The sequence below is a fragment of the Nyctereutes procyonoides genome, unplaced genomic scaffold, assembly GCF_905146905.1.
Source record: "Nyctereutes procyonoides isolate TBG_1078 unplaced genomic scaffold, NYPRO_anot_genome, whole genome shotgun sequence".
Classification (NCBI taxonomy): domain Eukaryota; kingdom Metazoa; phylum Chordata; class Mammalia; order Carnivora; family Canidae; genus Nyctereutes; species Nyctereutes procyonoides.
The window spans coordinates 4,080,454-4,106,424 of NW_026575123.1; the positions used below are offsets into that span (position 1 = coordinate 4,080,454).

Genomic DNA, 25,971 nt, shown 5'->3' on the forward strand with positions numbered 1-25,971 from the left:
TATGCCCATGGTAACCAAGTCTCCTTTTTGGTGAGGAGGAATGGGCTTCGGTAAACAGATCTATTTGTGTGACTCCTATTACTCATTTGAAGCAGTGTCACTCCTTTTTCCACTGTGGTCTATGTGTGTGAGTCAGAGAGAGCCTAAACAGGCTCTTTGAATTGATGGCTCACTCCCAGCCTCTCTTGACCAACTGCCAACCTAGCAGGGCGTAGCTTTACCAACAAATCTTTTTTTTTTTTTTTTTTTTTAAGTCAGACTGATTCATAGAAACTCCTTTAAAACAGAGTGAAAAGAAACCACCCATCACACACCCCAGCACACCAGAGCTGGAAACTTATAACCTCGGGAGGTACGTCCCTCCCCTCACTGCGGTCACATACCTCCAGAAGAGCGGACCAGGCAGCCACCAGCTCCAGCCACTCAGGGCACATCAGTCCCTTGGATCCTCAGGTAGGAAAGCTTTCAAAGCTGCGGGGAAGCTCAGCAAAGTTACCTTTCCTTCTCCGCTGTCCTTCTGACCTAGTCATCTAAGCTTTGCTTTTTCTTTTTTTCTTTTGCTATTTTTTCTACGATTCTCTGAATTGGACTCTTGAAACTTCTGGCTAAAAGTGGATACCCAGACTTTTTCTATGAGGTTCAGACAAATGCCTTTTGACGGGGGTTGGGAGACTCGTGCAATTCAGCAGGACTGGGCTGTGGTTATGCTTTGCAGTGACCGGGTTCTGCTCGGGAGCAGGGACTTTGGAACCCACCAGGTTATGATAGTCTTTATGGAGGAAACACTACATACCTTTGAAAGGGCATCCTGACTTGCCAGATGTGTTCCAGGTTGTCCGTTTTGATTCAGATTGCTTCAGGACTGGAGTTGTTTCTCTTGTTGGTTGTTTGCTGGTCTTTTTTGGATGGTGGTGGAGAGATATATGCTTTTCAGTTTACTTTTGCTGTTGTTTTTTTACAGTTTTTTACTACTCTTTCAGCTTGTTCATGCACTTCTGCTTAAATTTAGATGTTTTTTTTTTCCTCCCCTTAGGATGGAAGGAGGGGGTTGGTTTGTTTAAAGAAAACAGAGAGGTGGGGAAGTGAGTATCAACTAGTGTTTCAAATAAAATGCGGGAGAGTTTCATTTGGTGCAAATCAGCCTGATGTGGATTCCAGAGCTCCTTCTCTCTCCTTCCTTGCCAGATAGAGGATGTGGAGAGGCAGGAGGGAAACTGGATTTGGAAGAGAGGGTGGGGTGGGGGAACTTCATCTGCTCCCATAAAAAATAAAAAAATAAAATAAAATAAAATATTGAATGGCTTTGTGCTTCCACCTCCAGAAACAGCTGAATTTTAGTGCTGAGTGAAAGGATGACATATTAGAAACAATAAGATAATTTTTTAGGTGGATGCGGAATTTTTCTGCATGGAAGGCAGTGATTGTTTTGGACTATTCATCTTCTCACTTTTCCAACATGTGGTTGTGCAAATGCAAACATTCGGGCTAATCATAAAGTGAATCTGGAGAGAAAGGAAAAAGAATGATTTCTATTTGCTTTTGTTTTACATTAGCATTTTGGTTGAGGTGTGGCCCATTTCAACATAGATACTGGCTTTATTTTTCCCTACATAAACAAGACGAGGGGAATGACAGGATTCAGCTTGTCTGACAAAATTAGGCTTTTCCCTTAGAAATGCCGTTCGTTAGAAGAGAAGATTTAAATGTAATCAGCCTGTGTACATTGTACAGACAAGGCGCCTCGTAAAACTGCCCTCGAGGGGATGATTAACTAAGTGCAAGGGAAACTTTTCAGGAGGCAGGGAACTCCCACATTTGCTTAAAATGTTTATTATTTCCAGATTACATGGATGTGGATGAAGGGAAGCCATTATTAAGTTGATAGTAGTGGTATTCTATGAATCTAGTACAGACCTTCTTGTAGTTCTGTGCAAGTTAAAACTATAAGCAATATTGAACCAGTCGGCAGGCAGAAAATACTGACAAATCTGGGGATATAGACCATCCTGAATCGCTTTTTTTTTTTTGTGCAACATTTCATGTTACACTGTAGCTCCCTAAGTGAGGAAATACGCTGTATGTTATTTCCTGGAGTCTGAGGGCAATTTGAATTCCTGCTTTCCTTGCTGCCTCAGAGAAAGAGTGAGAGAGCTCCTTAGCTGCAGGAGGTTTTCTGGATTTCAACTGTAAGTCTTTGAAAACACTGAAATGTGAGGGTTCTGTTTTCCCCCTGCTGCCTCCCACCCTCAGAGGCGGATTGAATTCCACCACAGACTCAGAAGAATGGGGCGGGGGTGGAGTGCTGTCTGGAGGGCTGCAGGACATCCGGTCTGGCGTCCTGGTCAGAGGACCCCCCAGATTTCACATTGTTTGAGGGCACTACACTGTCCTGGGAGTTGGCAGAGGGCCATCAGGGGCCAACCCGGAGCAGACCACATCCCAAACAGATGCTGGCTGCCTCCCAGGAGTACAGGGCACATCTCTGAGGAAAGGAAAAGCATCCCTTCCACTGACCAGAAAGACTTACTGTGACTTTCTCAACTCTTCCTGCTTCCCTCCTGAGACCAGCTTAGGCCCATCCAGGTCCTGGGGGGAGAAAGAGCGTTCTAGACTCCAAGGGGCCTTGAGTAGGCTCTATAAAGACCCTGGAATGCAGAACCTCTTGGCTGGGTCTGGGGGCTCTTGAGGCCTCAGTTGATGCCAGATGCACTGGGATCAGTGGAGAGAGAGCAGTTAGAGACCTAGAAGGCTTACAGATGAAGCAAAATGTTTTTCTATAGACTCCTCAGAGCCTGGTGGGGAGTATATCTGAAAAATGGCCACAGGAAGGACACAAGGCAAGTTTAGTTATGTTCTATCTTGAATTTCGAGCATCAAATTCTCAGTTCGGGAGGGATTCTCAGTTTGAAGAACGATTTATTCATTCTCCTACCACATGCAGAAATCCTATTTTTTACCCCTCCTTGTACAGATGGCCACTTTACATTCCCTTAAAATATCCAGAATAGGGGAGCTCCCTACCTCAGAGTGTGCCTCTGTGCTCCCCCACCCCTGCCCTAGCACCACATTGCTAGATAGTTCTAATTATTAGAATTTCTTAAATTCAGCACAAGTGGCATCTCTGTAACTTCTATATTTTGTTCATACTTCTGCGGTCCTGGGCGTGCAGAAATGATCTATTCTGTATTTGTAGTTTCTCTACCCAGTGCCCTTTATCCTCTAAACACTTAACAATATTTAATGGTAAAACGTGATGGGTCAGTATTATTATTATTAATTTTATTACTATTACCTAAGACTTAGAAATAGCAGGAAGTGTTTTTCAAGCTTTGAAACTATACATGTGTCAGCCATACACACATGATTTGATTCTGAGGTATTTCATTTTCTACACACATGAATATGGCTTTGTCTTTCACTTACCACATGTATGTACATGGCTGCCTAACACAAAAGCTTGGAGACATTTGGGACTCTTGGATGTGCATACTCAGAGGGACACACCCAGTTTGCTACCCACGAGGTCATGGTTAAATCAGTCCAATACCAGAGACACAGGCTTCTAACTTGGCCCTGTTGGGGTGATCCTATAACTTGGTTTATAGTTCCTGTAGCTCACACCTTCACATTTCTACCATTTTACCATGGGGCCCCTGTCATGATAACTATAGGAACAAGCCGACAAACCATTGTAACCCCAGACTGATTGCTGGCCTGCAAAATGGGTCAGTCCTTGAGAAGAGCTCATAATCTTTAGCTAGTGTGGATCTGAAATTTTCTGATCATAAGTTTCGCTTTTCCAGTACTCTTCCTAGTTTTGCTTAGATGATCCTGGACTTCTGGTCAGTAATCAAAGGAACCCAAATATGATTCCGATTAGAAGTTTACTTGAATTCACAATTCCCCAGTCCCCAAACACATATGTCTGGAGACCTCTGTTTGTAATACTTCAGTCCCCAGTGTCCTGAATGGGTAAAATAATTTCTTTTAATTTAACTGGGGCATCCACTGACATAAGCATAAAGATAAAAGTACAAACCTTTGTGGAGATCACTGTTTCTCTCTCTTCCTTTTTAAAAATATTTGGGTCAGCGTTTTCTTCCCTTTTCTGGTTATAGGCATTTTCCTAGAACTAAAATGGACTCCTTTGCTCTTGGTGCTGGGTTTTATGTGGATGTGGCAGCTTTTGTATTTCCTGAGTCTGTTTCATGAATTCTCTCTTCCAGTGGGGTTGTTAAAATTGAGAACATAGGCATAGGTTGAAAGTGGAGGCAAGAATCTCAGGGCAGACGCACGATGGCTGAATAGGGAGATGGAAAGGGCACAAGGCAAGTTTGTGGTCTTGTCCTGACTCTGCTTAGGAGCATGGGCAAATCCCTTGTCTTCTTGATTGAAGGCACTGAACTGGATGGTCTCCAAGGCCCCTCATGACTTTGAGATTCTAGTGTTCTAGGATTTTATCATTGCGTTTTGAGAAATCCCTCGGCTCACGCTAATAGTTTAATCCGTAGGAATTGGTAGAAAAGTTAAATGAGGCATCCTGTTGCATTGCAGGGCATTTTCCAGAGGATTGAGGGCCCAGGCAATCTCCTCTGCTCATCCACTCTGAGATTCCTTAGGCCTTATCATCAGATAGCAATGAGCATTTCACCCAGCTCTTGGAAGACAAGGAAGAGGTTTGGTTAATAAAACATCCAGGGTGCCAGCTCTGATGAGAAGAGGCACTTTATATAAGCCTGTTAAGATACCGACAACAACAAGAGATTCACCGATGACCAAACCAGGTTCAGAGAGAAACTGAGCTGGTCCTGGGAAAGGAGCTCCACCCTCTTCTCTGAGAGGGAGACCCTGCAGCAGGAGGGTGTGGCAGTAAAGGTGTGGATGAGAACGAATAGGAGGGGAGGAGAGAGGGATTAAGTGCAAATGCTTGGGTTTCCTTAGGCCTGGATGTGGAGGGAGAGAAGAGGTGCCCCTGGAAAGCCTTAGGAGAGGGAGAAAGAGTGAAGTGGAAAGTGAAAGACAGGGAGAAAGCCAAAGAGCAAAGGAGAAGTATGAGGAGGATTCCACTCTTATTCCTCCTGCCCCCGTTTTTTAAGTAGACTCCACGCCCAGTGTAGAACCTAACATGGGGCTTGAACTCACCATCCTGAGATCAAGCCCTGAGCTGAGATCAAGAAGAGGAAGCTTAACCAACTTATTTCCACTTATTTCCTTCCCTTCTTGTCTGGGGACCGCCCCCCCCCACCACCCAGTGTTTCAGAACAGTCCGTAGTGCCAAATATTCTTTTCCTCGTCCCCTTTGAAGAATCTTTGTTGCCCAAGGAAAAAATATTGGTCAATACATGCTCTGTGTCATATGAATTTCCATTGGATATTTATGCCAACAGAGCAGTGATCTCCCTTGATGCTTTCCCTCCTTTCAGAAGAGTCAGATCAGAGCTAGGAGCAAAATGAAGTCCTTGATCCTTTGACTTCTTTCAAATAATCAAAGGTCCTTCCCTAGGGGGCTGATGATGGGGAACTGGAGAGAGGTTTGCTACCCTGAAACAGTGAGTTGGGCTGGCGATTGCGTTCCATCTTCCCTCTGTGGGATATGGCTTTGGTGGGGAAGGGACCCTGGTGCTGGGGCGGGGCCAGGACAGAATGCTGGAAGCACATCTCAGAACTTGCACTGTGGGGATCTGGTTTGGACTTTTTGGTGGCCAGGCAAGCTGGCTCTGCTGGCGGGCCTCCTCAGCCGTATGACAGAAAGAAGCAGCTGCCCTTGGCATCTTTTTGAGGGGCTGTGTTGACCCTCTGATTGACTAGGAGCTGGTGGGAGAAAGAGAGTGAAGGGTAGCTCTGGTAGAGGTTCTAGAATGTCTGCAGAATCCTGAGGCCAATCCGGGAGGGAAAATAATGCTGGAGTGGAAGAGGCCCCGGCGTGGAAGATGGGAGATGGTAGGCTTGGGTTCTGATTCTGGTTCAGCTCCAGGGAAGGTCCATTTCCTCCTTTGTTCAGGGATCAGACTAAATAACCTCGATGCCTCTAAATCCCTAAATAACCAAGTGCCCTAAAGAAGAGCAGGAGCCCCTGCCACCCACCCAGAGCCTCTGGTGGCAGGCTGCCTCCCGCCCAGCTCCACAGGCTGCCCGGCCGCGGCTTTGCTGGGTGAAGCATGTTGTCGCCACCTACTGTCGACCCACCCAAGCGCCGCCAGGCCTGGGACACACCTTGATTTTACTCCCAAACCCTGGTTTTTGTCTTGGCAATCTCTCCCTTGAAGACATCCTGGTGGCCAGAACACTCCTCTGGTGTCAGAAGCAGAGGACAACTGCAGCTTCTGTCCTCACCCTCAGGGGACACCACCCAGTGGCCTGGCCAGCTGCGGTCTGGGGGCGTGGGCTGGCAGAGGCATGAGGCCCAGGTCTGGCCTGAGCCTTCGCAGATGTTGCCAGATCCACCCCCTCCTTGGACAGGAAGGAGGACAAGGGGGAAATGAGAGAGAGAGAGCGAGAGAGAGAGAGAGAGAGCGAGAGAGAGAGAGAGAGAGAGAACGGTTATTCTCCTTGGGAGCATTTGCAAAAACAAGGTTCATTCCACTTATTTGCCTTTAGCATAAGTGTTGGACCTCAGATTCTGCCAGAGAAGCTAAAAGCCCATTTTGCTGGCCTGGAGCCTCTCATTTTAAAGGAAATCAAAGAAAAAGCAACAACCATATAGCCTTTGCTCATCAGTCACAAATCCTCACACTAGCCCTCTGAGGTCTATAGATGGCAGTTAAGAAGTGTTGGAGTCAACAAATCCCCTCAATGTATACTTTAAATATCTTACAATTTTAATATGTAAATTATACCTCAACAACACTGAAATTAAAAAAAATGGTGGTGCAGGATTTGAACCTGGCACCCATGCTCTTTACTACTATGTACTCTTATCTCCGTAGGAGCCACCAGCCAGAGGTATGAGATTTCCCCAGAGTCAGCAGTAACTCAGAGGCAGAATTTTTTTGAGATTTTGATTTTCTAATAGGTGCTTCTCTTCCTTCCTTCCTTCCTTCCTTCCTTCCTTCCTTCCTTCCTTCCTTCCTTCCCTTTTTCTTTTTTTAATAGCAAACTTGTTCCCACACTCCCCATCCCCTGGTTCTTCATCCCTAACTATGCGAGAGTCTGTGCCAGTTTATACCAGTAGCAGATACACACTACTCCTTCTATAATACCTCCATTTATTATTGATAGACCACATTTGGGAGATGGAACTCCCTTCTCCCAAGACCATGAAAAAATAGTTGTTTTCCCTGGAACAATGTAGTTACTTTTGTGGCTTGATGCCTGATATTTCTCCTGCTCATAAAAACTGCCCTGTACGTAAAAACATCAGGCCCCAGGATGACGTGGATATGGTGAGGTACAACCTGAAATTCTTTCCTTCCACACCAAACATCAGATATCCAGAGGCAGGAGGAAATGGTCCTTTGGGATCCTTTCTCTCCCCCTGTTTCCCACGGAGAAATTAACATCCCCTTCTCCTACCCCTACGTAAAAACAATATTTAGAATGGAAAGTATGCCCGACAAAAAATAACAATAACAATGGCCAGAAAAGCTCATCCAAGGTCTCATCCACTCAACCTGCTTTTAATCCCAGCCTTTTCCTCTTCCAGATACATCCTCTCTGACTGCTCCCAAAAGAGAGTGTTTCCTTTTCTGCTTTTGTGTTTAATGGACATCCACTTTGCCAACCCAAATGATCCTCGATGGGACACAGACACATGAAAAACAAACTGACCAAAGCAGAATGATACTGAGGTTGAGACCATAGAAAGGCATTGGTGCTGCCACTCTACATGGTGTCCTTAAGGAGAAGTGGCAGCTGCTGGGTGTCACGCTAGGGAGATGGCACAGAGATAGGGGCTGACTCATGGAGCGCATGTGATCAGGGGCAGCTTTGTCTCTCATCTTTTCTCGTGCCTTGAAGGAAGCACCATGTCTTTGGTCAGATGGTGTGAGACAACTTTTTTCAAAATTTACAGTTTTCCAGAAAGAGATGGAGATTTCGTAATCGAGAAAATATAAATCAATGAGAAGAGAGAGTTGAATAAAATCTAACGGTTGAATAAAATCAAGACCGTGTTATGATGTGATTGAGATTTGGGGATCTAAGGTGATGTCCTTTGGGTAACTCTCTGGTAACCTGAAAGTTCGGCTGAGAAGGTGACCATTCTAGGAAAGGTGTGAAGAGGCAGCTTTAGATTAAGGGCAGAACTAAGATCAAGAGTATTATTTGCCAAGAGCAAATTCTGATTCATTGTCAGAAGGACTTTCTGGTGGGAGGGTCTTAGCAAGTAGTGAGCGCCCTGTTATTGGAGGAGTTTAAGCATAACTTAGATAGTTCTGTGGTGTAGGTTTGTAGTTGAGATTCATATATTGGGAAGGAATTTTAAGGCCCCTGTTCTCAGTCCAATGATTCTATAACTTAAAGAGATAGAAAAGTTAAATCTGCTGACAGATTAGTTTTTAGAAATTTAAGGTATTTTCTTTGCATCTACTTATTTCCTCTTAAATAAAAGGCAATATATATATATACTATATATACATATATATACACACAATATATACAATTGTGTGTATATATATATATATATACACCCTTGCATATTAAAATGTCAAAGTTACTCAGGAAATATTCATATGTTTACAAAGGCATTTATATAGGAATATGTAACACATAGTTTGCATTTAATAAGATGCAATAGTAGTAATGTATAAATAATTTCTACAGAAATAATGTAAGTGGTAATATATAATTTCTAGTAGTAATTCTAAATTAATGTATAAATAACAATAGTAATGTATAAGTAATTTCTAAAAATTTTAAGGACTAAAGTTCATGTTTGTAAGAAAAAATTGCCTTCTTAATAACATTTATTTGCTCACCGAGTGGATGTTTACTTGGTACCTGTCATAGATAAGACTCTCTCTTCAGAAACTTAGAATCTTAGGGGTTGGTAAGCCAAATATTTCCATAAGTAATTCTGTTACCAGGCAGGCTGCCACTAGTGGTTTTAGTAATAGGATAGTGGGGAAAATGACTACTTCTGACCTATGTATCTGGGAAGGCTTCCTAGAGGAGGCAGGATTTGAGTTTCCTTGAAAAAAATTTGATAGCTCCTGGAGGAAGGACACTTGACAGCAGGGCTGTCTTTGGAAACTTTGGAAACCACATTATCAGCATTCCCAGGGCTAGAGTAAGGTGTTTAGAGCCTCTTGCCTAGTGACCGGTGGAGGGGGTGGTGAAATGTTTGGAGGATTTTGAGCAGAGGAGTGACAAGTTCAGATAATGCAGTGGCGTGGAAGATATGTCAGAGAAGGAGGAGCTCAGAAGGAGGATCCTGCGAGAGGCTGATGCTTGGGCTAGGTTAGGATCTGAATTGGGCAAGGACAATGTGAGCAGGACTTAAGGAATAGATGAGGGATAAATAATAAAGGAAGAACTCATGACCTGACTGTGCTTTGGGCAATAAAATTGGGTTGAGCGGAAGGAGAGACGGGGAATTTGGCAGCTGACTATTACTGCTCTCTTCTCATCAGAGAAGATCGGGTTATCCAAGGCGGTCAGGAAAATGACTAAACTGTCTTCTATCTAGCCAGCAGATTCACATGCTCTCAGAAGGCTCTCTTGCACCATCTGGTAGAGGATGCTTCCACTGTGCCTTTGGGAGAATCTTACCCACTCTCAAATGAATCATGAACATTTGAGCTCTGTGAGACTCCCCCTCTGCTCACACAACCCCTGCCCTTCCCACCCTCCACCTCCATTTTCTATTATGTTTATTATGTTTTACCCTCAGGTTCAGGCTACTTCTTCAGCGATTCAAGCCCAGGATTTCCACTACATCCTTTGCTGGAGAAGTGGGTTTTTGATTGTTTTATTCTGTTGTATTGTTCCCAATTATTGTGACCTAAACCACTCTTAAAGATATGTATCCCCCAGACTCTGGTAGTGGCTGTTCAGTAAACACACATATTCTGTGGCAGGAAGAAGTTATCTGATCCTAGCTTAACAACTATGGAGCTAAATTACGAACATCTAAACTCCCCTACTGTGTCTTTAGAAGTCCATTATTCTCAAGGTCTGTGCAGTATTCGGTACTCACCAGAAAAGGAAAGGTGTTCACAGGGTCCTGATTGATTTCTCATGGTCAGAGTACCATAAAAAAAAAAGGCAAAGAGGAAGTGCAAGGCAGTCTCAGAACTACGTTTCTTTGATTCTTTCATATTTTAGGGGAGTAGGAAGGTTTTAAGTTTTAAGTGAATTGAGACAAGTGGAGATGACAATTATTCCCCCCCATATTATTTAGTCATTTACACCTCCAATCACCAGCAATTGTAATTCTCAAGGTCATTTCCACTAACTATAATGATTTTCTTTGGGCAAAGAACTGAATCCAAATCTAGAATGGTCAGCGATTTTGAGGTTTGCATTGGGACTAGGAGCATAAAGAGACTGCTTGTCCTCTGTGGGCTGGGCAATTCAAGAAAAAAAAGGAGAAATATGAGCAGGAATAAAAAATGGTGGTGGTGGAAAGGGAACTGGCTGGCCTGTGCATTTGGAAGAAAGAACAACAGAAAAGGGATATCAGAGAGCTGAGGTGTGGCTCTAAGTCTCTAACTTCCTTTTCTCTTAATACTCCATTTCTCTCTAGAGTCAACATTCATGCCTCCTATACTTTTCTGTTTCTCACCCAGTCCAATGATAGCCCTGAGCACTCCTCTCCCAAGAAGTCCTATTCTGCTTACAGTGATGGGTGGAGAAATGTGTTCCTGGCACCTCACATAGAATAATCAGTGGATGTCCTATTCTTCAAGAACCCTGTGAATGGACTAGCTCTGTGGGCTGGAGTCTGAGAGCTGAAGTACCATAAATGACGTTATGGGAGTTCCCAATAACCAACTGACAAACTGGGACTGCTCAATGCACCAAATGCTCTGAGGGGCAGGCATTGCACCAAAGTATTCAGGATTGCAATACTGTTATTTTGTACTTCCTGGTTTGAGTTGCCCAGCTGTGACTAAGGGTATGCTTTCCACTGGAGAGTGCCATCCAAAGCATTTTAGAGAGGTGTGAGGAAGGAGCTAATTACTGTTTTAGTGAAACAAATTGCCAAGAAAGAAAGTTGTAGCAGCCAATACTTCCAATGATATGAATGTGCAGAAATGGTCTCTTTTCAGTGCTTTTGTATGATGCAAGATACAGACCAGGGTAGGGAATGAGTCTCCCTGTAAGTTATGCTGCAAGTAGTGGGTGGGTGGAAGTTTCAAGAGCCTGAGGCCTTCTTTTATCCCTATTATGTTCTGCTATTCAATAGATCTCTAGACTCTCTAGACATTCACCTATTAGGTAGTTCTCATGGTTATCTATAAAGATCTCAAAAACTTGCCCTTGTACCCCACCTCTCGCTGAGAGTTTCAATCTGCTGGGAACTCTTTAGCATAGGGTCTGGCTAACTAGGAATAATAATCTAGGTCAGAAATTTAAGAAGACTGTTCATTCTGTTTCCGAAGGTGTTGGGGAGGGTCACTAAAAACAATGGAAGCACCTCTAAGCTGACAATGGATGATACTAATAAAATCTGACAAATTGGGGGCAGTGAAAAGATGGAGAAGCTACATACATTATGCACTAGCTCCAGCTAAATAGCCCCTACTTCTGGCTGGATGCAGCAGCCAAAAGCAGAGGGAATTATGTGTTCTGTATTAAGAGCTCCAGCTAATCCAAGACATTTTCTCCTTTCCTTGGTAGATAGATGTGACACAATCACAGGAACCTAAGATGAAAGAGAGTTACTTCTTTGCTTGATTCTCCCACCCACTCCTCCAGCCGGCAGCAGGCAGGGGAATAATGATCAGGTGGGGCTTCGGTTTAGATCAGGAGTGAGATTCAGCCTTGGTTCTTGAGCGGTGGCAACGGTCTCATTTCATAAGCAGACCAGAGCACACTTAATTAAAATGTGCCACATTCAGCCCAGGGATCAAACAGTTCTCATGTCAGGCGAAGAGAGCCTCCTCAGACAACTGGCTTGAAGGATAAAGTGGCCAGGACAAAGCAGCAGAGCACATGCAACACACATGGGGAAGTGCCAGGCCCTGGGTAACAGGGGACACTCCACAGCAGGGCAACTATCAAACCTCTCCTTTGTAAGGCCATTACCCTCTAGATCAGGAGTGAGATGCAGAGCCTGGGGGTGCAGTGGATGGGCTCAAGGGAGCTGCAGTAAGAAAAGGGTGTGTGGAATGCAATAACAATCAAGTCATCCCAATAGAAAGGGTGAGCAGGAATGAAAGCAATCAGAGGATTACATAGCAAACCAAGGAGACAGAAAGTGCTGCTGAATTCCCAACAGCATGTAAGGCAGAAAACTCAGCATTTCTTTTCCCTCATTTAAGAGGACTCACTTGGTGTATTGTATTCTGTTCTTGGCCTCTCCATCACTTCCCTCTATTAGGAGGAGGATGTTTGTCAGTTAGAAACCAAAGGAATAAAAAAGACATTTATAAGACCAAGGAAGATCAAACATATAAATTGTTATGTAATATTTCTAATTCCCTAGAGTCAGCTCTTTCTTTCCCCATGAAGGGCAAGATCAGGATCCAGTGATGTTGTGAATTTTGGGGGTGTCAGGATAGGACTGAGAAGAGTGAGATTTCTCCTTCTGATTCTCGAGGGTGTATTCTTAGTGGTGTCCCCACTCATGGGGCAGGGGTTAGACATAATGGCAACTTCTAAGAGGACCAAAATGGTTTATACATACTGCCTGGTGAAGCATGTAGCAGGTATCCTATTACTTGTATTTAACAAGGGGTAGCCTGGTGACTAACTGACTTGTTATGTTGACAACAGCTACTCTCAGTTTCACAGACTAATAATGGTAATACTAGTAACCACAAGTTACTAGCAAAGCAGCCCCATTAGTACCTGCCATGTGGCAGACACTGTGATAGTTTCATGAACATGATCCATAACCCTTGTATTTCCCTGTATGATCAGCATTGCAGCCCCTACTTTATATAGGAGGATACTGAAAATGGAAGAAAATGACTAGATGATTCTAACTGAAACTGTTTAATTCAAAACCTCTTTTCACTGTACATTAAAGTCAAGCAGAAAATTGTGGAGGTACGCGCGAATCTGCAGAAAACAAAAATGAATTTGAATATTTGAATGCGCAGGGAGATTATTAATAGCAGGCATGAAAGCTCCAAGCTCTCCCCTGAGGTGGCAGGATAAACTTCATGGTTTTTGTCATTCACAGTGAAATTGGACAAATTCCTACAAAGTAGCCTGGGTTGGAGGGAAATACTGGGACTGGAAAGGAAGGCAGGGCCTGTTGGTACAGGTTGGGATAGACGGTGGAAGCCAAAGTCTGACTCTAATTCTTGGCCTGTAAAGAGCAGGACCCCTTCGTGTACGTTAGGACATTCTAGATTTTTTTTTTTGAAAGAGCATTCTTAATTTTGAGTACCTGATGAAGAAAGTGAGAGGAGATAAAGGCACTTGAAATGTTGGGATGATAGCATTAGTGCTTGCCACTAGATACCCGGGACAGTAGGAAAGTGGCTCAAACATGCTCAAAGCTTCAATTAAATTAGGTGGAGTGAGAGGGAGAAGCGGGACAATTGCAGGATGTGTCCAGCCATCTCCTCCCTAGGTGGGGACATCTACACATCCACCCCGGTGTGAATAACCTCCAGCTTTTTCCTTTTGAAGTCCCTTGAGACTGCATTGCACCGTAACTGTAACTATCTTGGGCATGAAGAAGCACTCCCTCTGCTGTTGACATAAGTCGGAATAGGCACTCCCATGTGCATCCTTCATACTTTCTTTATGATCAGTGGGCTCCCTTCTTCTCCTCTGCTGAGATTATGGCCGAACAGTTTGGTTTATCTATGCCCACTCTTAATCTGTATTAGTTCCCAATCCTCCCACCGTGTGATTTATGCATTTGCCTATCTTCTCCACGGAGTCCTGAAGGATTGGAGTTTGTGTAAGTGTCATGCACAAATAGAAGGCCCATATAGTGGTGTTTCAGGCTGCATACTTCTAAAGCCCTGGAACTGACATATTGCATCAAAGAAAATACAGCATTTTGCCCTAGACCAATAGCAGAGTCTCCACCATGAGGCACATCCAGCCAAAAGGCTCAGGTGCAGTAATACAGATCTGAAATGTTTAAGCAGTAGGTAATCAGACCATTATGCCATAATTAGGTTGTTATAATTACTGAATACCAAACAGCATTATAAATAACAGAAGTTGTGGCTCTCACATTTTTTATAGCACCTGGGATCAAATTAGTAGCCTATTCAGTCTATGGGCACTGAGTAATAGCTGCTATTCTGCAGAAGGCATCCACATCTATTAATATCGCTGGATGTGCAGTTTGATAGAGCCACGGACACTTCCCTAGTGGAAAATGGGGATTTATATGACATTGTCGCACAGAAACCTGGAAATTACAGCTGTGAAAAGGCCTTCTAAAAATCAAGTCTTATTTTGGTTTTTAAAACACAAACAAAATAAAACAGTAACGGTGATTACATGTGTTTTTAAAGAATTTTTCCCCAAACAGGCTGTATTAGAGAGATGAGTATATAAATACTTGAGAAGCAGAATTATGTTTATATTTAGATATATATAAATAGATGAATAGGCATTTAGGAAACTAGGTTAACAAGATGTTTTCAGGAATTTATAATGAAATTGTGACATGGTTTTTATTGCAACTCCTGATTTTAGTGGACAGTCCACATGTGTGGGAAAGCTGAATTGTTTGATTGAACCTGACAGTAACCTTTTTTTGCCTCCTTTATCTTCTCTTCTTTTCAGAACTCTCATTGCTCTTTGAGGCATCAAAAAGCCAAGATGTTGGTACTACTGGCTGGTATCTTTGTGGTCCACATCGCCACTGTCATCATGTTATTTGTCTCCACCATTGCCAATGTGAGTAACATGTTCTTTTGTTCATTCGTTCACGCAGAAGTTATTTGAATATTTACACAAAGTGCTACCAAGTGCTACACAATCCCTACCCCTCATGAATATACAGTTTAGTTGTGGAAAAAAATAAACACACACTTGCACTTCAAACAAATAGCAGGAGGATAAAAGCCAATGTCTTTGGCGAGTGACCTTGCCAGGGCTGTAGGCGTTGAGAGGCTGCAGAAGGCAATGAGGCTTCTTCAGTCTCCCGCAGAACCTTCTCGGGAGGTAGAGCTTGGAGGATGGGCAGATGGGAGGGGTCTCTTAGCAGAAGATGAATCCTGGAAGGAGCACAGGGATGCATTCCGGGCAGGAGTGCTGGCCAAGGTCCCCTGGGGAAAGGGAGAGGCTTTGTTCAGGGCAGAATGGGGACACCTATGTGGCCGGAGCAGAACTTCCTTTTCTTCTGGGAACCTTGATTAGAAGGATAGATGGGAGAGAGATGATGAGAAGCTTTGGTTGCCACACTGACCCATTCAAATTCTGAGCAGCGAGTAGCATATGAAGGTGGAATTTTGAAAGATTAACCTGGTTCCAAGGAATTAGCTTGAGTTCAAAAAGGAAAGAGAAAGAAAGAAAGAAAGAAGAAGAAAGAAAGAAAGAAAGAAAGAAAGAAAGAAAGAAAGAAAGAAAAGAAATAACAATATGAAGGTAGGAGTAGCTTTTTCTCTCTGAACCTTGGGCTACTCTGACCTCTAGTGGTAGTTTATAGCATCAAATTTGCCTTTGTTGTGCTTTTCTCAAAGAAACAAGACAGCTCCTTGCAGGCAAAAATCAAGGCCAACAATCACTAGACGGGGAAACGGTGGCTCTAGGATGTGTTCAGGTCCATGTTACAACTAAAGGACTGATGGGTTTTGAAGTTCAGATAGGAGAGTTTTGCTAACGTTGGTGGATGTGGGTCACGAGCAAGGCTAATTTAAGAATCTTCGCCCATGAGGCCTCCTCCGGACCTCAGGTTAGCCTTTCTGTGCACCAGCCCCCAAGTCTTTCAGGATAGCAAGCCTGAGAAATGACTTCAGACTGTCCTGGTGGATGCAAGAGTGCTGAATACTGAATTTTCAGCCCCTATATAGGGCTTGGCATACAGTTGTTTACTGAATTGAGAGCAGGTGATCACACATCCTTGGCCCTGTCTTTCCAGCGATGCTCATTCTAACAGGTGCTCTGTGTGGACAAGGCAGGTGTGTGTTTCCCAGGAGAATAATTGATTTTCTTGGGCTGGGTGGGAAGGGACAGTGGCACCACAGTGAGCCTTGGGAATTACATCTCAATTACTCTTCTACTTTCAGGGGCCCCCACCTCCCTCTGTTTAGATGGAAGTGGCTTCTTGACACCCAAACTCACTGCTATTTTCTTAGTGGTCCATTTGCTTCCTATTTGCCTCCAGATGAGCATTTTTTTAATAACACCCATAGTCCCTTACATGAAATGGTCTTTTTTTTTCTTTTAATATTTTATTTATTTACTCATTAGAGACACACACACAGAGAGGCAGAGACATAGGCAGAGGGAGAAGCAGGTTCCCTCTGGGGAGCCCAATGCAGGACTAGATCCCAGGACCCCAGGATCATGACCTGAGCCAAAGGCAGGCATTCAACTACTGCAACTACTGAGGAACCCAGGTGCCCCTGAAATGGTCTTCATAGAGTGTATGATTGTGTATACTTAAAACTAATCACCTCATCTAGTGTTTCTTTTTCTTAGAACTCAGAATTTTAAGCCACTATGATTGAATTATTTCATTTTTTTCCCTAAGTAACAAAGGATGTGAAACCCAGAGATGCTAAGTGATTTTTTTAAATGATTTTATTTATTTATGAGAGAGAGAGAGAGAGAGAGAGCCAGAGACACAGGCAGAGGAAGAAGCAGGCTCCATGCAGGGAGCATGATGTGGGACTCAATCCCAGGTCTCCAGGATCAAACCCTGGGCCAAAGGCAGGTGCTAAACCGCTGAGCCACCCAGGGATCCCAGCTAAGTGATTTTTCTTTGGCCACACAATCCTGCATCTTTTCTCTTGGGACTTACGTGACCAGTGTTAGCCGGATCTCATTTCTGCCAAGAGATGGGGGGCTCAGCCGTATTTGTGGCTCACTACGGGGTATTGCTTAAGATTTGATCCTGACACCAATCTGATAATGCCATTTCTTTTTCTTCAGAAGCAGAGGGTCAGCTTTTGAACAACTGCTTGTTTCCTTTTGATTGCAGGTTTGGGTGGTTTCAGATTCTCCAAAAGCATCAGTAGGTCTTTGGAAAAACTGCACCAATAGTGGCTGTGATGATGTCCTGTCCTATGCCGGTGAAGGTATGTATGGAAGGACCATATTCAGTACCGACAATTCGTGTGATTGGGGAAGCAGGCAGCCTGCCGGGGACGGATCCGTCTAATAACGCTGTTCTCATCCTGTATCCCCAGACGCCCTCAAGGCAGTGCAGGCCTTCATGATCCTCTCCATCATCTTCTCTGTCATCTCCCTCGTGGTCTTTGTGTTCCAGCTCTTCACCATGGAGAAAGGAAACCGCTTCTTCCTATCCGGGGCCACCATGCTGGTGTGCTGTGAGTATCCTAAGGGGCAGGCTCTGGTGTAGGCAGGAAAAGCTTTTATGTAGGTCTTACCATGGGCGTTTCTGGCCATTTGGACAGATGACCACATGGCTCAGTGAAGCTGCTTTGGACAATTTTCTCCTCTGATTGTTCTCTTTTTGAGACCCCCTGCCAGTGTTTGGAATAAGTACTGTCACCTGCTTTAAACAGATGGCCATGTTTAAACCTAGGGCTCCCTGGTAGCTACCAAGTGGCTGGGCCACATCCGTTGCTAGTGGTTGTATACAAGACACTTGAGGGCAGGAAGATGGGAGTCCTGAGAGAGACAAAGCCACTGCGACAGGGCTTGCCAGCAGTGCTGTTCTCATTCTTCTGCCATTCTTCCCAAACACACGCCATTTGGTGAAAGGCTGTGTTCTTTTGCATTCTGGGCGGCCTGCCTACATATGCTGGGGTCCAGAAGGAAAAGCTGGTTGAGGGACAGGAGGGTCTGTGTTTTTTACTCTACACTTTTAGCTACACAAACCAGTGCAGATGTGAGAGCCCAAACACCTCTAGTTTATCAATAAAACTATTGAGGTTGGTTCAAGGCATATCAACAAGACTATGGTTTGGGGCTCAATGGCCAGATTTTATTTTCCCAGTGAAATTTCCCATTTTGCTAGTGAGGAAAACAGGATCTTTTAAAAGTTATACAATTTGTTTTCTTGGTTTTAATGTAAAAAAAAAAAAAACCAAACAAACCAAATGATTTTTTTTTTCCTCTTGCAGGGCTGTGCATTATGGTCGGGGTATCCATCTATACTCATCATTATGCCAATGGCTATGGAACTCAGTACCAGAGCAGTCACCACGGCTACTCCTTCATCCTGACCTGGATCTGCTTCTGCTTTAGCTTCATCATTGGCGTTCTCTATCTAGTCCTGAGAAAGAAATAAGGCTGAACAAATTCACAGGGATCTGGGGGGTGGGGAGAAAGAAGCCATTGGATCTGGGCGGGAAGTGGAAGATACTATGCAGGAAAATCCAAGAGTGGGGAGGGGGGGCGGGGAGGGGAAGTAGGGTGGGAGAGGCTGAAATTCAAACCATTCTTGAGGAGGTTCTCTACTGTTGAGCCCCTGCCCTTGGGAGAAAGTAGTTGGCTAGTACTCTGCTGCTCCCTTGATGCAGCGGGAGAGCCTCTCTCCAGCCACCAGACTTGGCCTCCAGCTGTTCTCAGTTACACACACTGCCTGGGGCCCCATCAGCTGCCACACCACTGACTCCACTCCTAAGGCTGATTTCTGGGTCTTGCATTGCGGTCCTCAGACCCATTGCATCAAGTTAAAATAGCGGTACAAGTTCCAGCAAGAGCAGATATTGTTTTTGTGTTGAATATGCTAAGCCTGCCTGGAAGCCATCCCGCCTTTCTGACCCAAAGCAAAACATGACATTCCAGTCTGAAGGACCTATACAAGGGCTTTGACTAGTGAGCCATTATCCCTCTTTAGAACAGATATTTAACTCTGTGGAACTCAGTGGTATTTGTGACGAAATGGGAGAAAGAGATATAGTCCTAAAGCCAAATTAGTGGGTTAGTGAAGCCAAGAAAGAACTTTTCACAGTGGAGGGCCTGGGGGATGGTCAGAACCCAGACCAGACCTCACACAGCTGTCCCTCACGGAGACCTCTTGCTATGGACTTTGCTAGGCCTCTTGCTTAAAACTAAAGCAACTCTTCTGGCATTTTGGTAAAGCCACTAGTGACCAATTCATTGTTGAAAGCACCACACAAATTACAGGACCAAGGGTCAATCTTGTGACAGTGCTACAATAGGGTTATGTTTTTAGGACTCCCTGTCCATGTAGTCAGTGTTTCTTTTAAGAACATACTGGGAGAGAGAATGGACATTGTTCCTTGTAAGATGATTTATTACTCTCCCTCTAATGATAACTCTTGAGTACATTTTTGTTAATTATCCACATTGGGGATTAGGACTCCTAGGCTCAGTGGCAGTTCTCACTTTGACATGGGCTAGAGCTGTTGCCTTTCAGGGGCCCTGCCTATCCCATTTCACAGGTGAGGCAGGGCAATTTTGGAAGCATAAGAAAACACACACAAACCAAAACCAAATTGATCCTTTGGTGAAAGGTGCTATATAATTGTCAAGTATTAAGCGTACTAGATTCCTGTCATGATTAGAACAGAGTGCCTGCATTCCCAGGAGAATCAGAAATTTCCCACAAGATAAATAAAGATATAGGTGATGGGCAGATATCTTCTTTAAGAGAAAAAGTAAAAAGCAAAAACTCTTATGGTGTCCAGTCAGTTGGTAATTGGGCTGTCTGTTTCCATAGGAGCATTTCTATATAGGATTTAGTAGCAGTATGCTATTCCTGGTTGAGCAGGCATTGCTCTGGCCTGGAGCAGCTATTTCAAGCCATCTCAGATTCTGTCTAAAGGGGTTGGTTTGGGAAGACATTTCCTTTATTACCTGAGAAGATCTACCCCAGGGAGAATCCGAGACATCTTGCCTACTTTCCTCCTAGCTCTCCTTATCCCATTTCTTGCATACCTTTCCTTTTTGGGGAGTTGTTATGCCATGATTTCTGGTATTTATGTAACAGGACTATGACTAAGTATATTGCTCTATGTTCATTCTGGTTAAGGGAATATTGAGGGTAGGCCACCAGATTACCTGGGCTGGGGGTAGAGAGATGGCAAGCAAAAACTGTAGGATGATGAACTTTTTAATTATGATTTAATTATCACATGATTATAGAAGGCTGTTTTATGTTCAGAAGTATACTTACATATCAGATATACCCAAAAGAGATACTCAGATTGTGTTGAAAAGTCAAGCTATGACTGGAATGAACCATGTATTCCCTTGTCTTTTACTTTATTTCTGTGACATTTATGTCTCATGTAATTTGCATTACATTGGTGGGTTGTTCTAGTACTGTATTTGGCTTTTTCTTTAATAGATTGATATTTCATATACTATAATTGTAAATATTTTGATACAAATGTTTATAACTCTAGGGATATAAAAATAGATTCTGATTCCCTTCCCTGTGTGAATGTTTTCTTCCTACAAAATGCAGGATAGTAGGGATAATAATGACATTTATACCTAATGAAGTTGTCAAATCAGTGTTGTTGAACAACTTGGCATTTATTTGAGACATTAAACTACTTTCTGGTAATACATTAGGCATTTCTACAATAACTCTTTCAAGCGAATGAATGTTATTAGGTATAGTTTTAGCTTACTTTAATTAAACCTCTAAAGCAAAAAATAGAACTTCATAAGCTAATACACCAGGAAGATGTTATGGTCTTGAATCAGAATGACTTATGACATTAAGAAATGAGATACTTGTAAAATTTCTTTGAAATAGCCAACACCTCTAATGTGTCTTCAAAATACAAAGCAATTCACAAAGGTATACATCACATTAGCTTTGCGGAAACCCATTCATTGCATAAATTGGGCATATCTGTATGGGGCAATGAGCAAAGGAAAGCTTTACTACTTTCTGCGAGCAATAAGGACTGGAATTAACAGTGGAGAAGCAGAGTGGATACTGTGTACCCTAGCATCGTGTAAACACCAAGATCATACAAATGGTTTTAATGTGGATTTGGTGCTTTGTCAGTCCCCTGTGGTTTCGGACAATATAACTGCACAGAGTAATTACACAAAAAATACACAATGGAACCTGAAAATAAAACTCTAACATAAAGTCAGTTAATCAAATTGCATTGATTATTGATACCCTCTCAGAGACCTATGTAATTTCTTAGCCCTCTTCTGGGATACTATCATAAGAGGCTACTTCTCTCCCTTAGTTCTCCCTGGGATTCATTTCCCCTTGTCATTTGCCGAGTCATGGATCAGACCTCCAGAGCATCCTTTCTTCCTTTCCTTCTATAGATCTTTAATTAGAATCTCCAATAAGCTCTCAAAACTACTCAAAGTTTCTCTTCTGCCAAGATGAAATCTTCCATCTCGAAGATCTAAATGGTGAATGGCAGTGTCTTACTCCAGGATTCTCTGCAGAAATAGGACCAATAGGATGTATAAATTATACATAGAAGGAATTTTATTTTTAAAAATTGGCTCACATGGTTATGGAGACAAGCAGGTTCAAAATCTGCAGGTAGGATAGGGCTGGCGGGCTGGAGACCCAGGTTAGAGGTCCAAAGACTATCTACTGACGGAATTCTCCCTTGTTTGGAGGGAAGGGGTGGTCAGTCTTTTGTTCTATTCAACTGATTGAACCCACACACATTATAGAGGGCAATCTGCTTTACTCAAAGTCCACTGATTTAAATGTTAATCTCATCCAAAACACCCTTACAGAAACATCCAGCAGAATGTTTGGCCACTTGTCTGGGCACCATGGCCCAGCCAACATGACACATAAAATTAATCATCGTGGAGGAAACATTCTAATTAAGAATAAGGCACCAGCTTACCAAACATTTGCAGAAATAATTTAAAGGAAGCTTAAATAGTGGAAATCTTTATGTTTACAGGTAATACTTGACTCAAAGATGATCTTGGATATCCTATAAAAAGACAGGAAGTTGTCATAGTCCCTTTTATAGAGCAGCTTAATAAATATTTGTTAGATTCAATGTCTTAGATAGGGTCAAATTGAATTAAGGTGGTTAAGAAAATATTCTTAAGTGAAACTGGCTCAAAATCATGAATATAGGGAAGATGAGCTACAGAGCTCTCCATTACTATGTAAGAATGAGATATGCAGGCAAATGACAACTTGTTTATATAAGTGATAAACATGAGGTGCCAAATGGTTAATAGGAAGCTACAACATTCTGTATTGGACTCAGCCATTACAGTCCCAATGCAAAACCCTACTGGCTTTAAAGCACACAAGAATAATTCAGTAGAGCCCTGAAGGAAGGCATATGAAAACTAAGAGGATATTGTGCAGGACTCCATACTTAAACAAAAAGAGAAGCTCTCTCCTATGTTTACCAAGATATAGTCAGGATATACCAAAATACAGATAAAATTCCCTAGCAAAAAAAATATACCTGAGCTTAAAAGAAGGCTAGATTTTGGGGAATAGAGAGGAATGAGGTAGAGTGGTGTGGGAAGCAGGATGAAAAGAGAAAAGCTTATTGGAAATTTTGGAGTAGATTCTGAAGAGGATTGATTCATTTTATAGAGGTATTTGCAGTCCAAGAGCGCATGCAGTTCTTGAATATAGAGCAGGTAGGGAAGGATGTACGCTGATCTTGTGGAGTCCAAGGAAAGGAGTGTTTGGGAGTTCACCTAGTCCTGTTTCTGAAAGAGAAACATGTGGGGCCTCCTCATGGGGCAGGAGGGCGAACATTAAAACTTGTATTGATAGGGGATCCCTGGGTGGCTCAGTGATTTAGCCCCTGCCTTTCGCCGAGGGTATGATCCTGGAGTCCTGGGATCGAGTCCTACTTCAGGCTCCCTACATGGAGCCTGCTTCTCTCTCTGCCTGTGTCTCTGCCTCTCTCTCTTTATCTTTGTCTCTCATGAATAAATGAATAAAATCTTAAAAAAAAAACCACTTGTATTGATAAACCACTGGGTGCTAGGTGCTGTACCTAGAGGCCAGGGAATGAAAAATCAAGCAGAATGTTTTCTGTCTTCATCTCATTTACAGTCTAGCCTGGGGGTGAGACTCATACCTAAAGAAAATGGAAGGAGATCCTCTGGGAGCACAGAGGAGATGGAAACACTGCCACTTAGGTGAGGATGGAAGATTTTCAGGTCTTCATCTCTTCCTCTTCCCTCTTATCCCACCCCATGAGCAATTAGCTGACAACCCTTATGGATTTTACCTCTACTGCATCTCTTATCTACCCAAATCTCCCTGCCCCAAAGGCCATTCTTTTGGTCTAGGCTCTCATTGTCTTCCATCTGAATAACTGCAGGTGGGAAACATTCCAGTGGCCTCTAGTCTCCACCTACTCTCTCCAACTTCTCTGGATGGCTGTTGATGGATGCTTCTCTATCACTGCCAGGGAGCCAGTCCAGGGCTGGGAGGACCAGAATTCCCATGTAGGATGGCCAATGTTTATGGGAGGTTCATAATCTTCTGGTTAACTTATGATGATCAACAAGGGCTATAGAGTGAGTCTCAAATCAAGAATGACTGTCTTCATATGACAAATGAGGGACTTTATTATATTAAGAGATAAACTGAACAAGCAGTGGGGGGTGGGGAAACAAGAACAAACTGTTAAGTCCTTCCCAATATAGGAATGGGTCAGGTTCCAAAAGCTGTTTTCCTAAGTCGGTTGTTGGTTAAACTCAGAGCATATTTTTCCATAGAGACAATTCAGAATTAGTTTGCTTATGATACAAGCTAAAAGACTTTTGAAACCTAGGCTGGAAATAAGTTTAATAATTTTTGAACTATTATTATTTTCAATGGGACTGAGTTAGTTTATATTCAGAAACCTAGAATCCTCTGTTATCCTTCTAAACCCAGGAGTATATCTGATGGAGAGTGGAATGGAGAATAGATATGGGTCCATATTCAGAAGACAAGGCAGCCTGTTCCCTTTACCCTAGCCATGTTCAGAGTTTGCCACTGAGAGTAGGAGAACATGGAGTTTAGTATGACTCTGTCTGGCTATAAACATACACAGCATATAGTTTTTAAAATTGGGTGTTTAGCTGGAACGGCTTGCTCCACTGTCTTGGTCTCATGGCTCAAAATCAATCTTAATTTTCACACTTGTGTTATCATATCAATGGCTTCAATCCAGTCTATCCAGACCTTTGGAATGATTCTAACTCCTTAGTATAGTAGTCAACATGCCTTTGGGCATTATGAAATCTTACTATTTTAGTTTGATTTAACAACTTCTCCTCCCTCTTACAAAATGCTGACATAGGGAAGATATTTATAAGTTTTAAGGTGAATCAAGATCCAACCTGTTTTGAGTATTTGGGTACAAATTTGCAATTGCTCTTGAGGTAACTAGACATTGCAAAATCAAGTTTGAGAATTATAGTACTGGATTTATGAGGTAACTAGATTATACTAATTAATCTGACATTTAGTCATCTTGTTTTTAAAAAGTTAAAATCTTTCTGGCAGTAATATTTAAATCCAGATTTCTTTCCATAAGCCAAATTACCAACTCATTCACTTCAATATGGCATACTTGCACTGACTGCTAATTTCTTTCTTCGGAGTATTTTACATTCTTTACTTCTCATTGTATTTAATACTTGTCTGGAAGGACAGATAAAATGTAAATGCAGACAACTCTTAAAGGTTCAACTTAAGTTCATTTCAGCTACCCATTCCCATGACCTTTCCCTGAACATACCCATTCCAAGAGTTGCTCTTCCTGACTTGAAGGAAGGAATTCTCTCCTCCTTCTTTCTGTGGTGAATGCCCATCACCACCATTTTGTGAATTTCATACTCTTTTATTTCCTTGGGAATGCTTTATAGATGCTTCCTTTCTCCCTGTATCTCCAACTTCTCTCTTTACTGGAAATTTTCTTTTGTGGGTTAAATAAATGTGAGTTTATCCCATCATAAGTAAAACAAAACAAAACAACTTTTTTCTATCCTAATAATTTATGTCTCACTGTCTCCTCACAGGCATGCTCATCGGAAGTGTGGCTTATTGTCTATGTCTCTACTGGACCCCAACTTGGCATTTATGGGGTCTTAGGCAAGAGTACAAATGGAGGGCTGTGCACTACATGTCTAAATATTTAAAAGTTATATATCAAGTTAGAGAACTGCTAAATAAATGTGTCCTATTGTTCCACCTTGATAAGCATATGCAGAAAGTCAGGATCAAATTTAGTATTCTCAGAGTCCTTGGAGTTCTGGGCTAGGGCATGGTTTTGTAGGGTAGAGTTGGTCCTAGGCCTCCAGCTCATAGCTTGCTTTCCTGGCTGTTCACTTCTGGCTCCATCCCTTATCATGAGAGACCAACAGTGCATAAATATGAGAACCCCAGCCCACATACCTATGACTAGTCCTCATTCCTTCCCCATCCTGCAAATGATTGCTCCTCAGCCATTTCACTCTGGGAGTGTGCACACCTGTGACATGTTTTGACCTCTGAATAAACTGGACTAGATCCAGGGGAAGGAGGCCTAAAAGTGAGCATGGGGACCTTGGCAGGGAATTTGGGGTCCTAGATAATCAGAATAGAATCTTGAAGGACAGTGTGGGCTACAGTAGGTCTGCTCTTTGGCCCCAAGCCCAAGAACTTTTAGTCAATGGACAGGTGTGGTTGGAGGAGAGTCAGAGCTGAGCCTTGAAGGCACAGGCCTAGTGAAGGCCCCCTCACCTGGTCTCTAAGGGCAGTGGCCTATCATTTCACCTCTTACTCATTCTTTCATGGCCCCATTCAAGCCAAGCTACTTCTACTCTCACCAT

The 25,971-nt window shown here is 42.9% G+C and overlaps 1 protein-coding gene across 1 annotated transcript; it reads left to right on the forward strand.

Moving 5' to 3' along the window:
• Positions 1-290: 290 nt before the first annotated feature.
• On the forward strand, positions 291-20,759 carry EMP1 (epithelial membrane protein 1). Its single transcript, XM_055336773.1, has 5 exons — positions 291-453; positions 14,866-14,979; positions 17,228-17,324; positions 17,436-17,576; positions 18,336-20,759. Exons 2-5 carry the CDS (start codon positions 14,902-14,904, stop codon positions 18,500-18,502), a joined length of 483 nt encoding a protein of 160 aa, XP_055192748.1. The 5' UTR covers positions 291-453; positions 14,866-14,901; the 3' UTR covers positions 18,503-20,759.
• Positions 20,760-25,971: the final 5,212 nt, after the last annotated feature.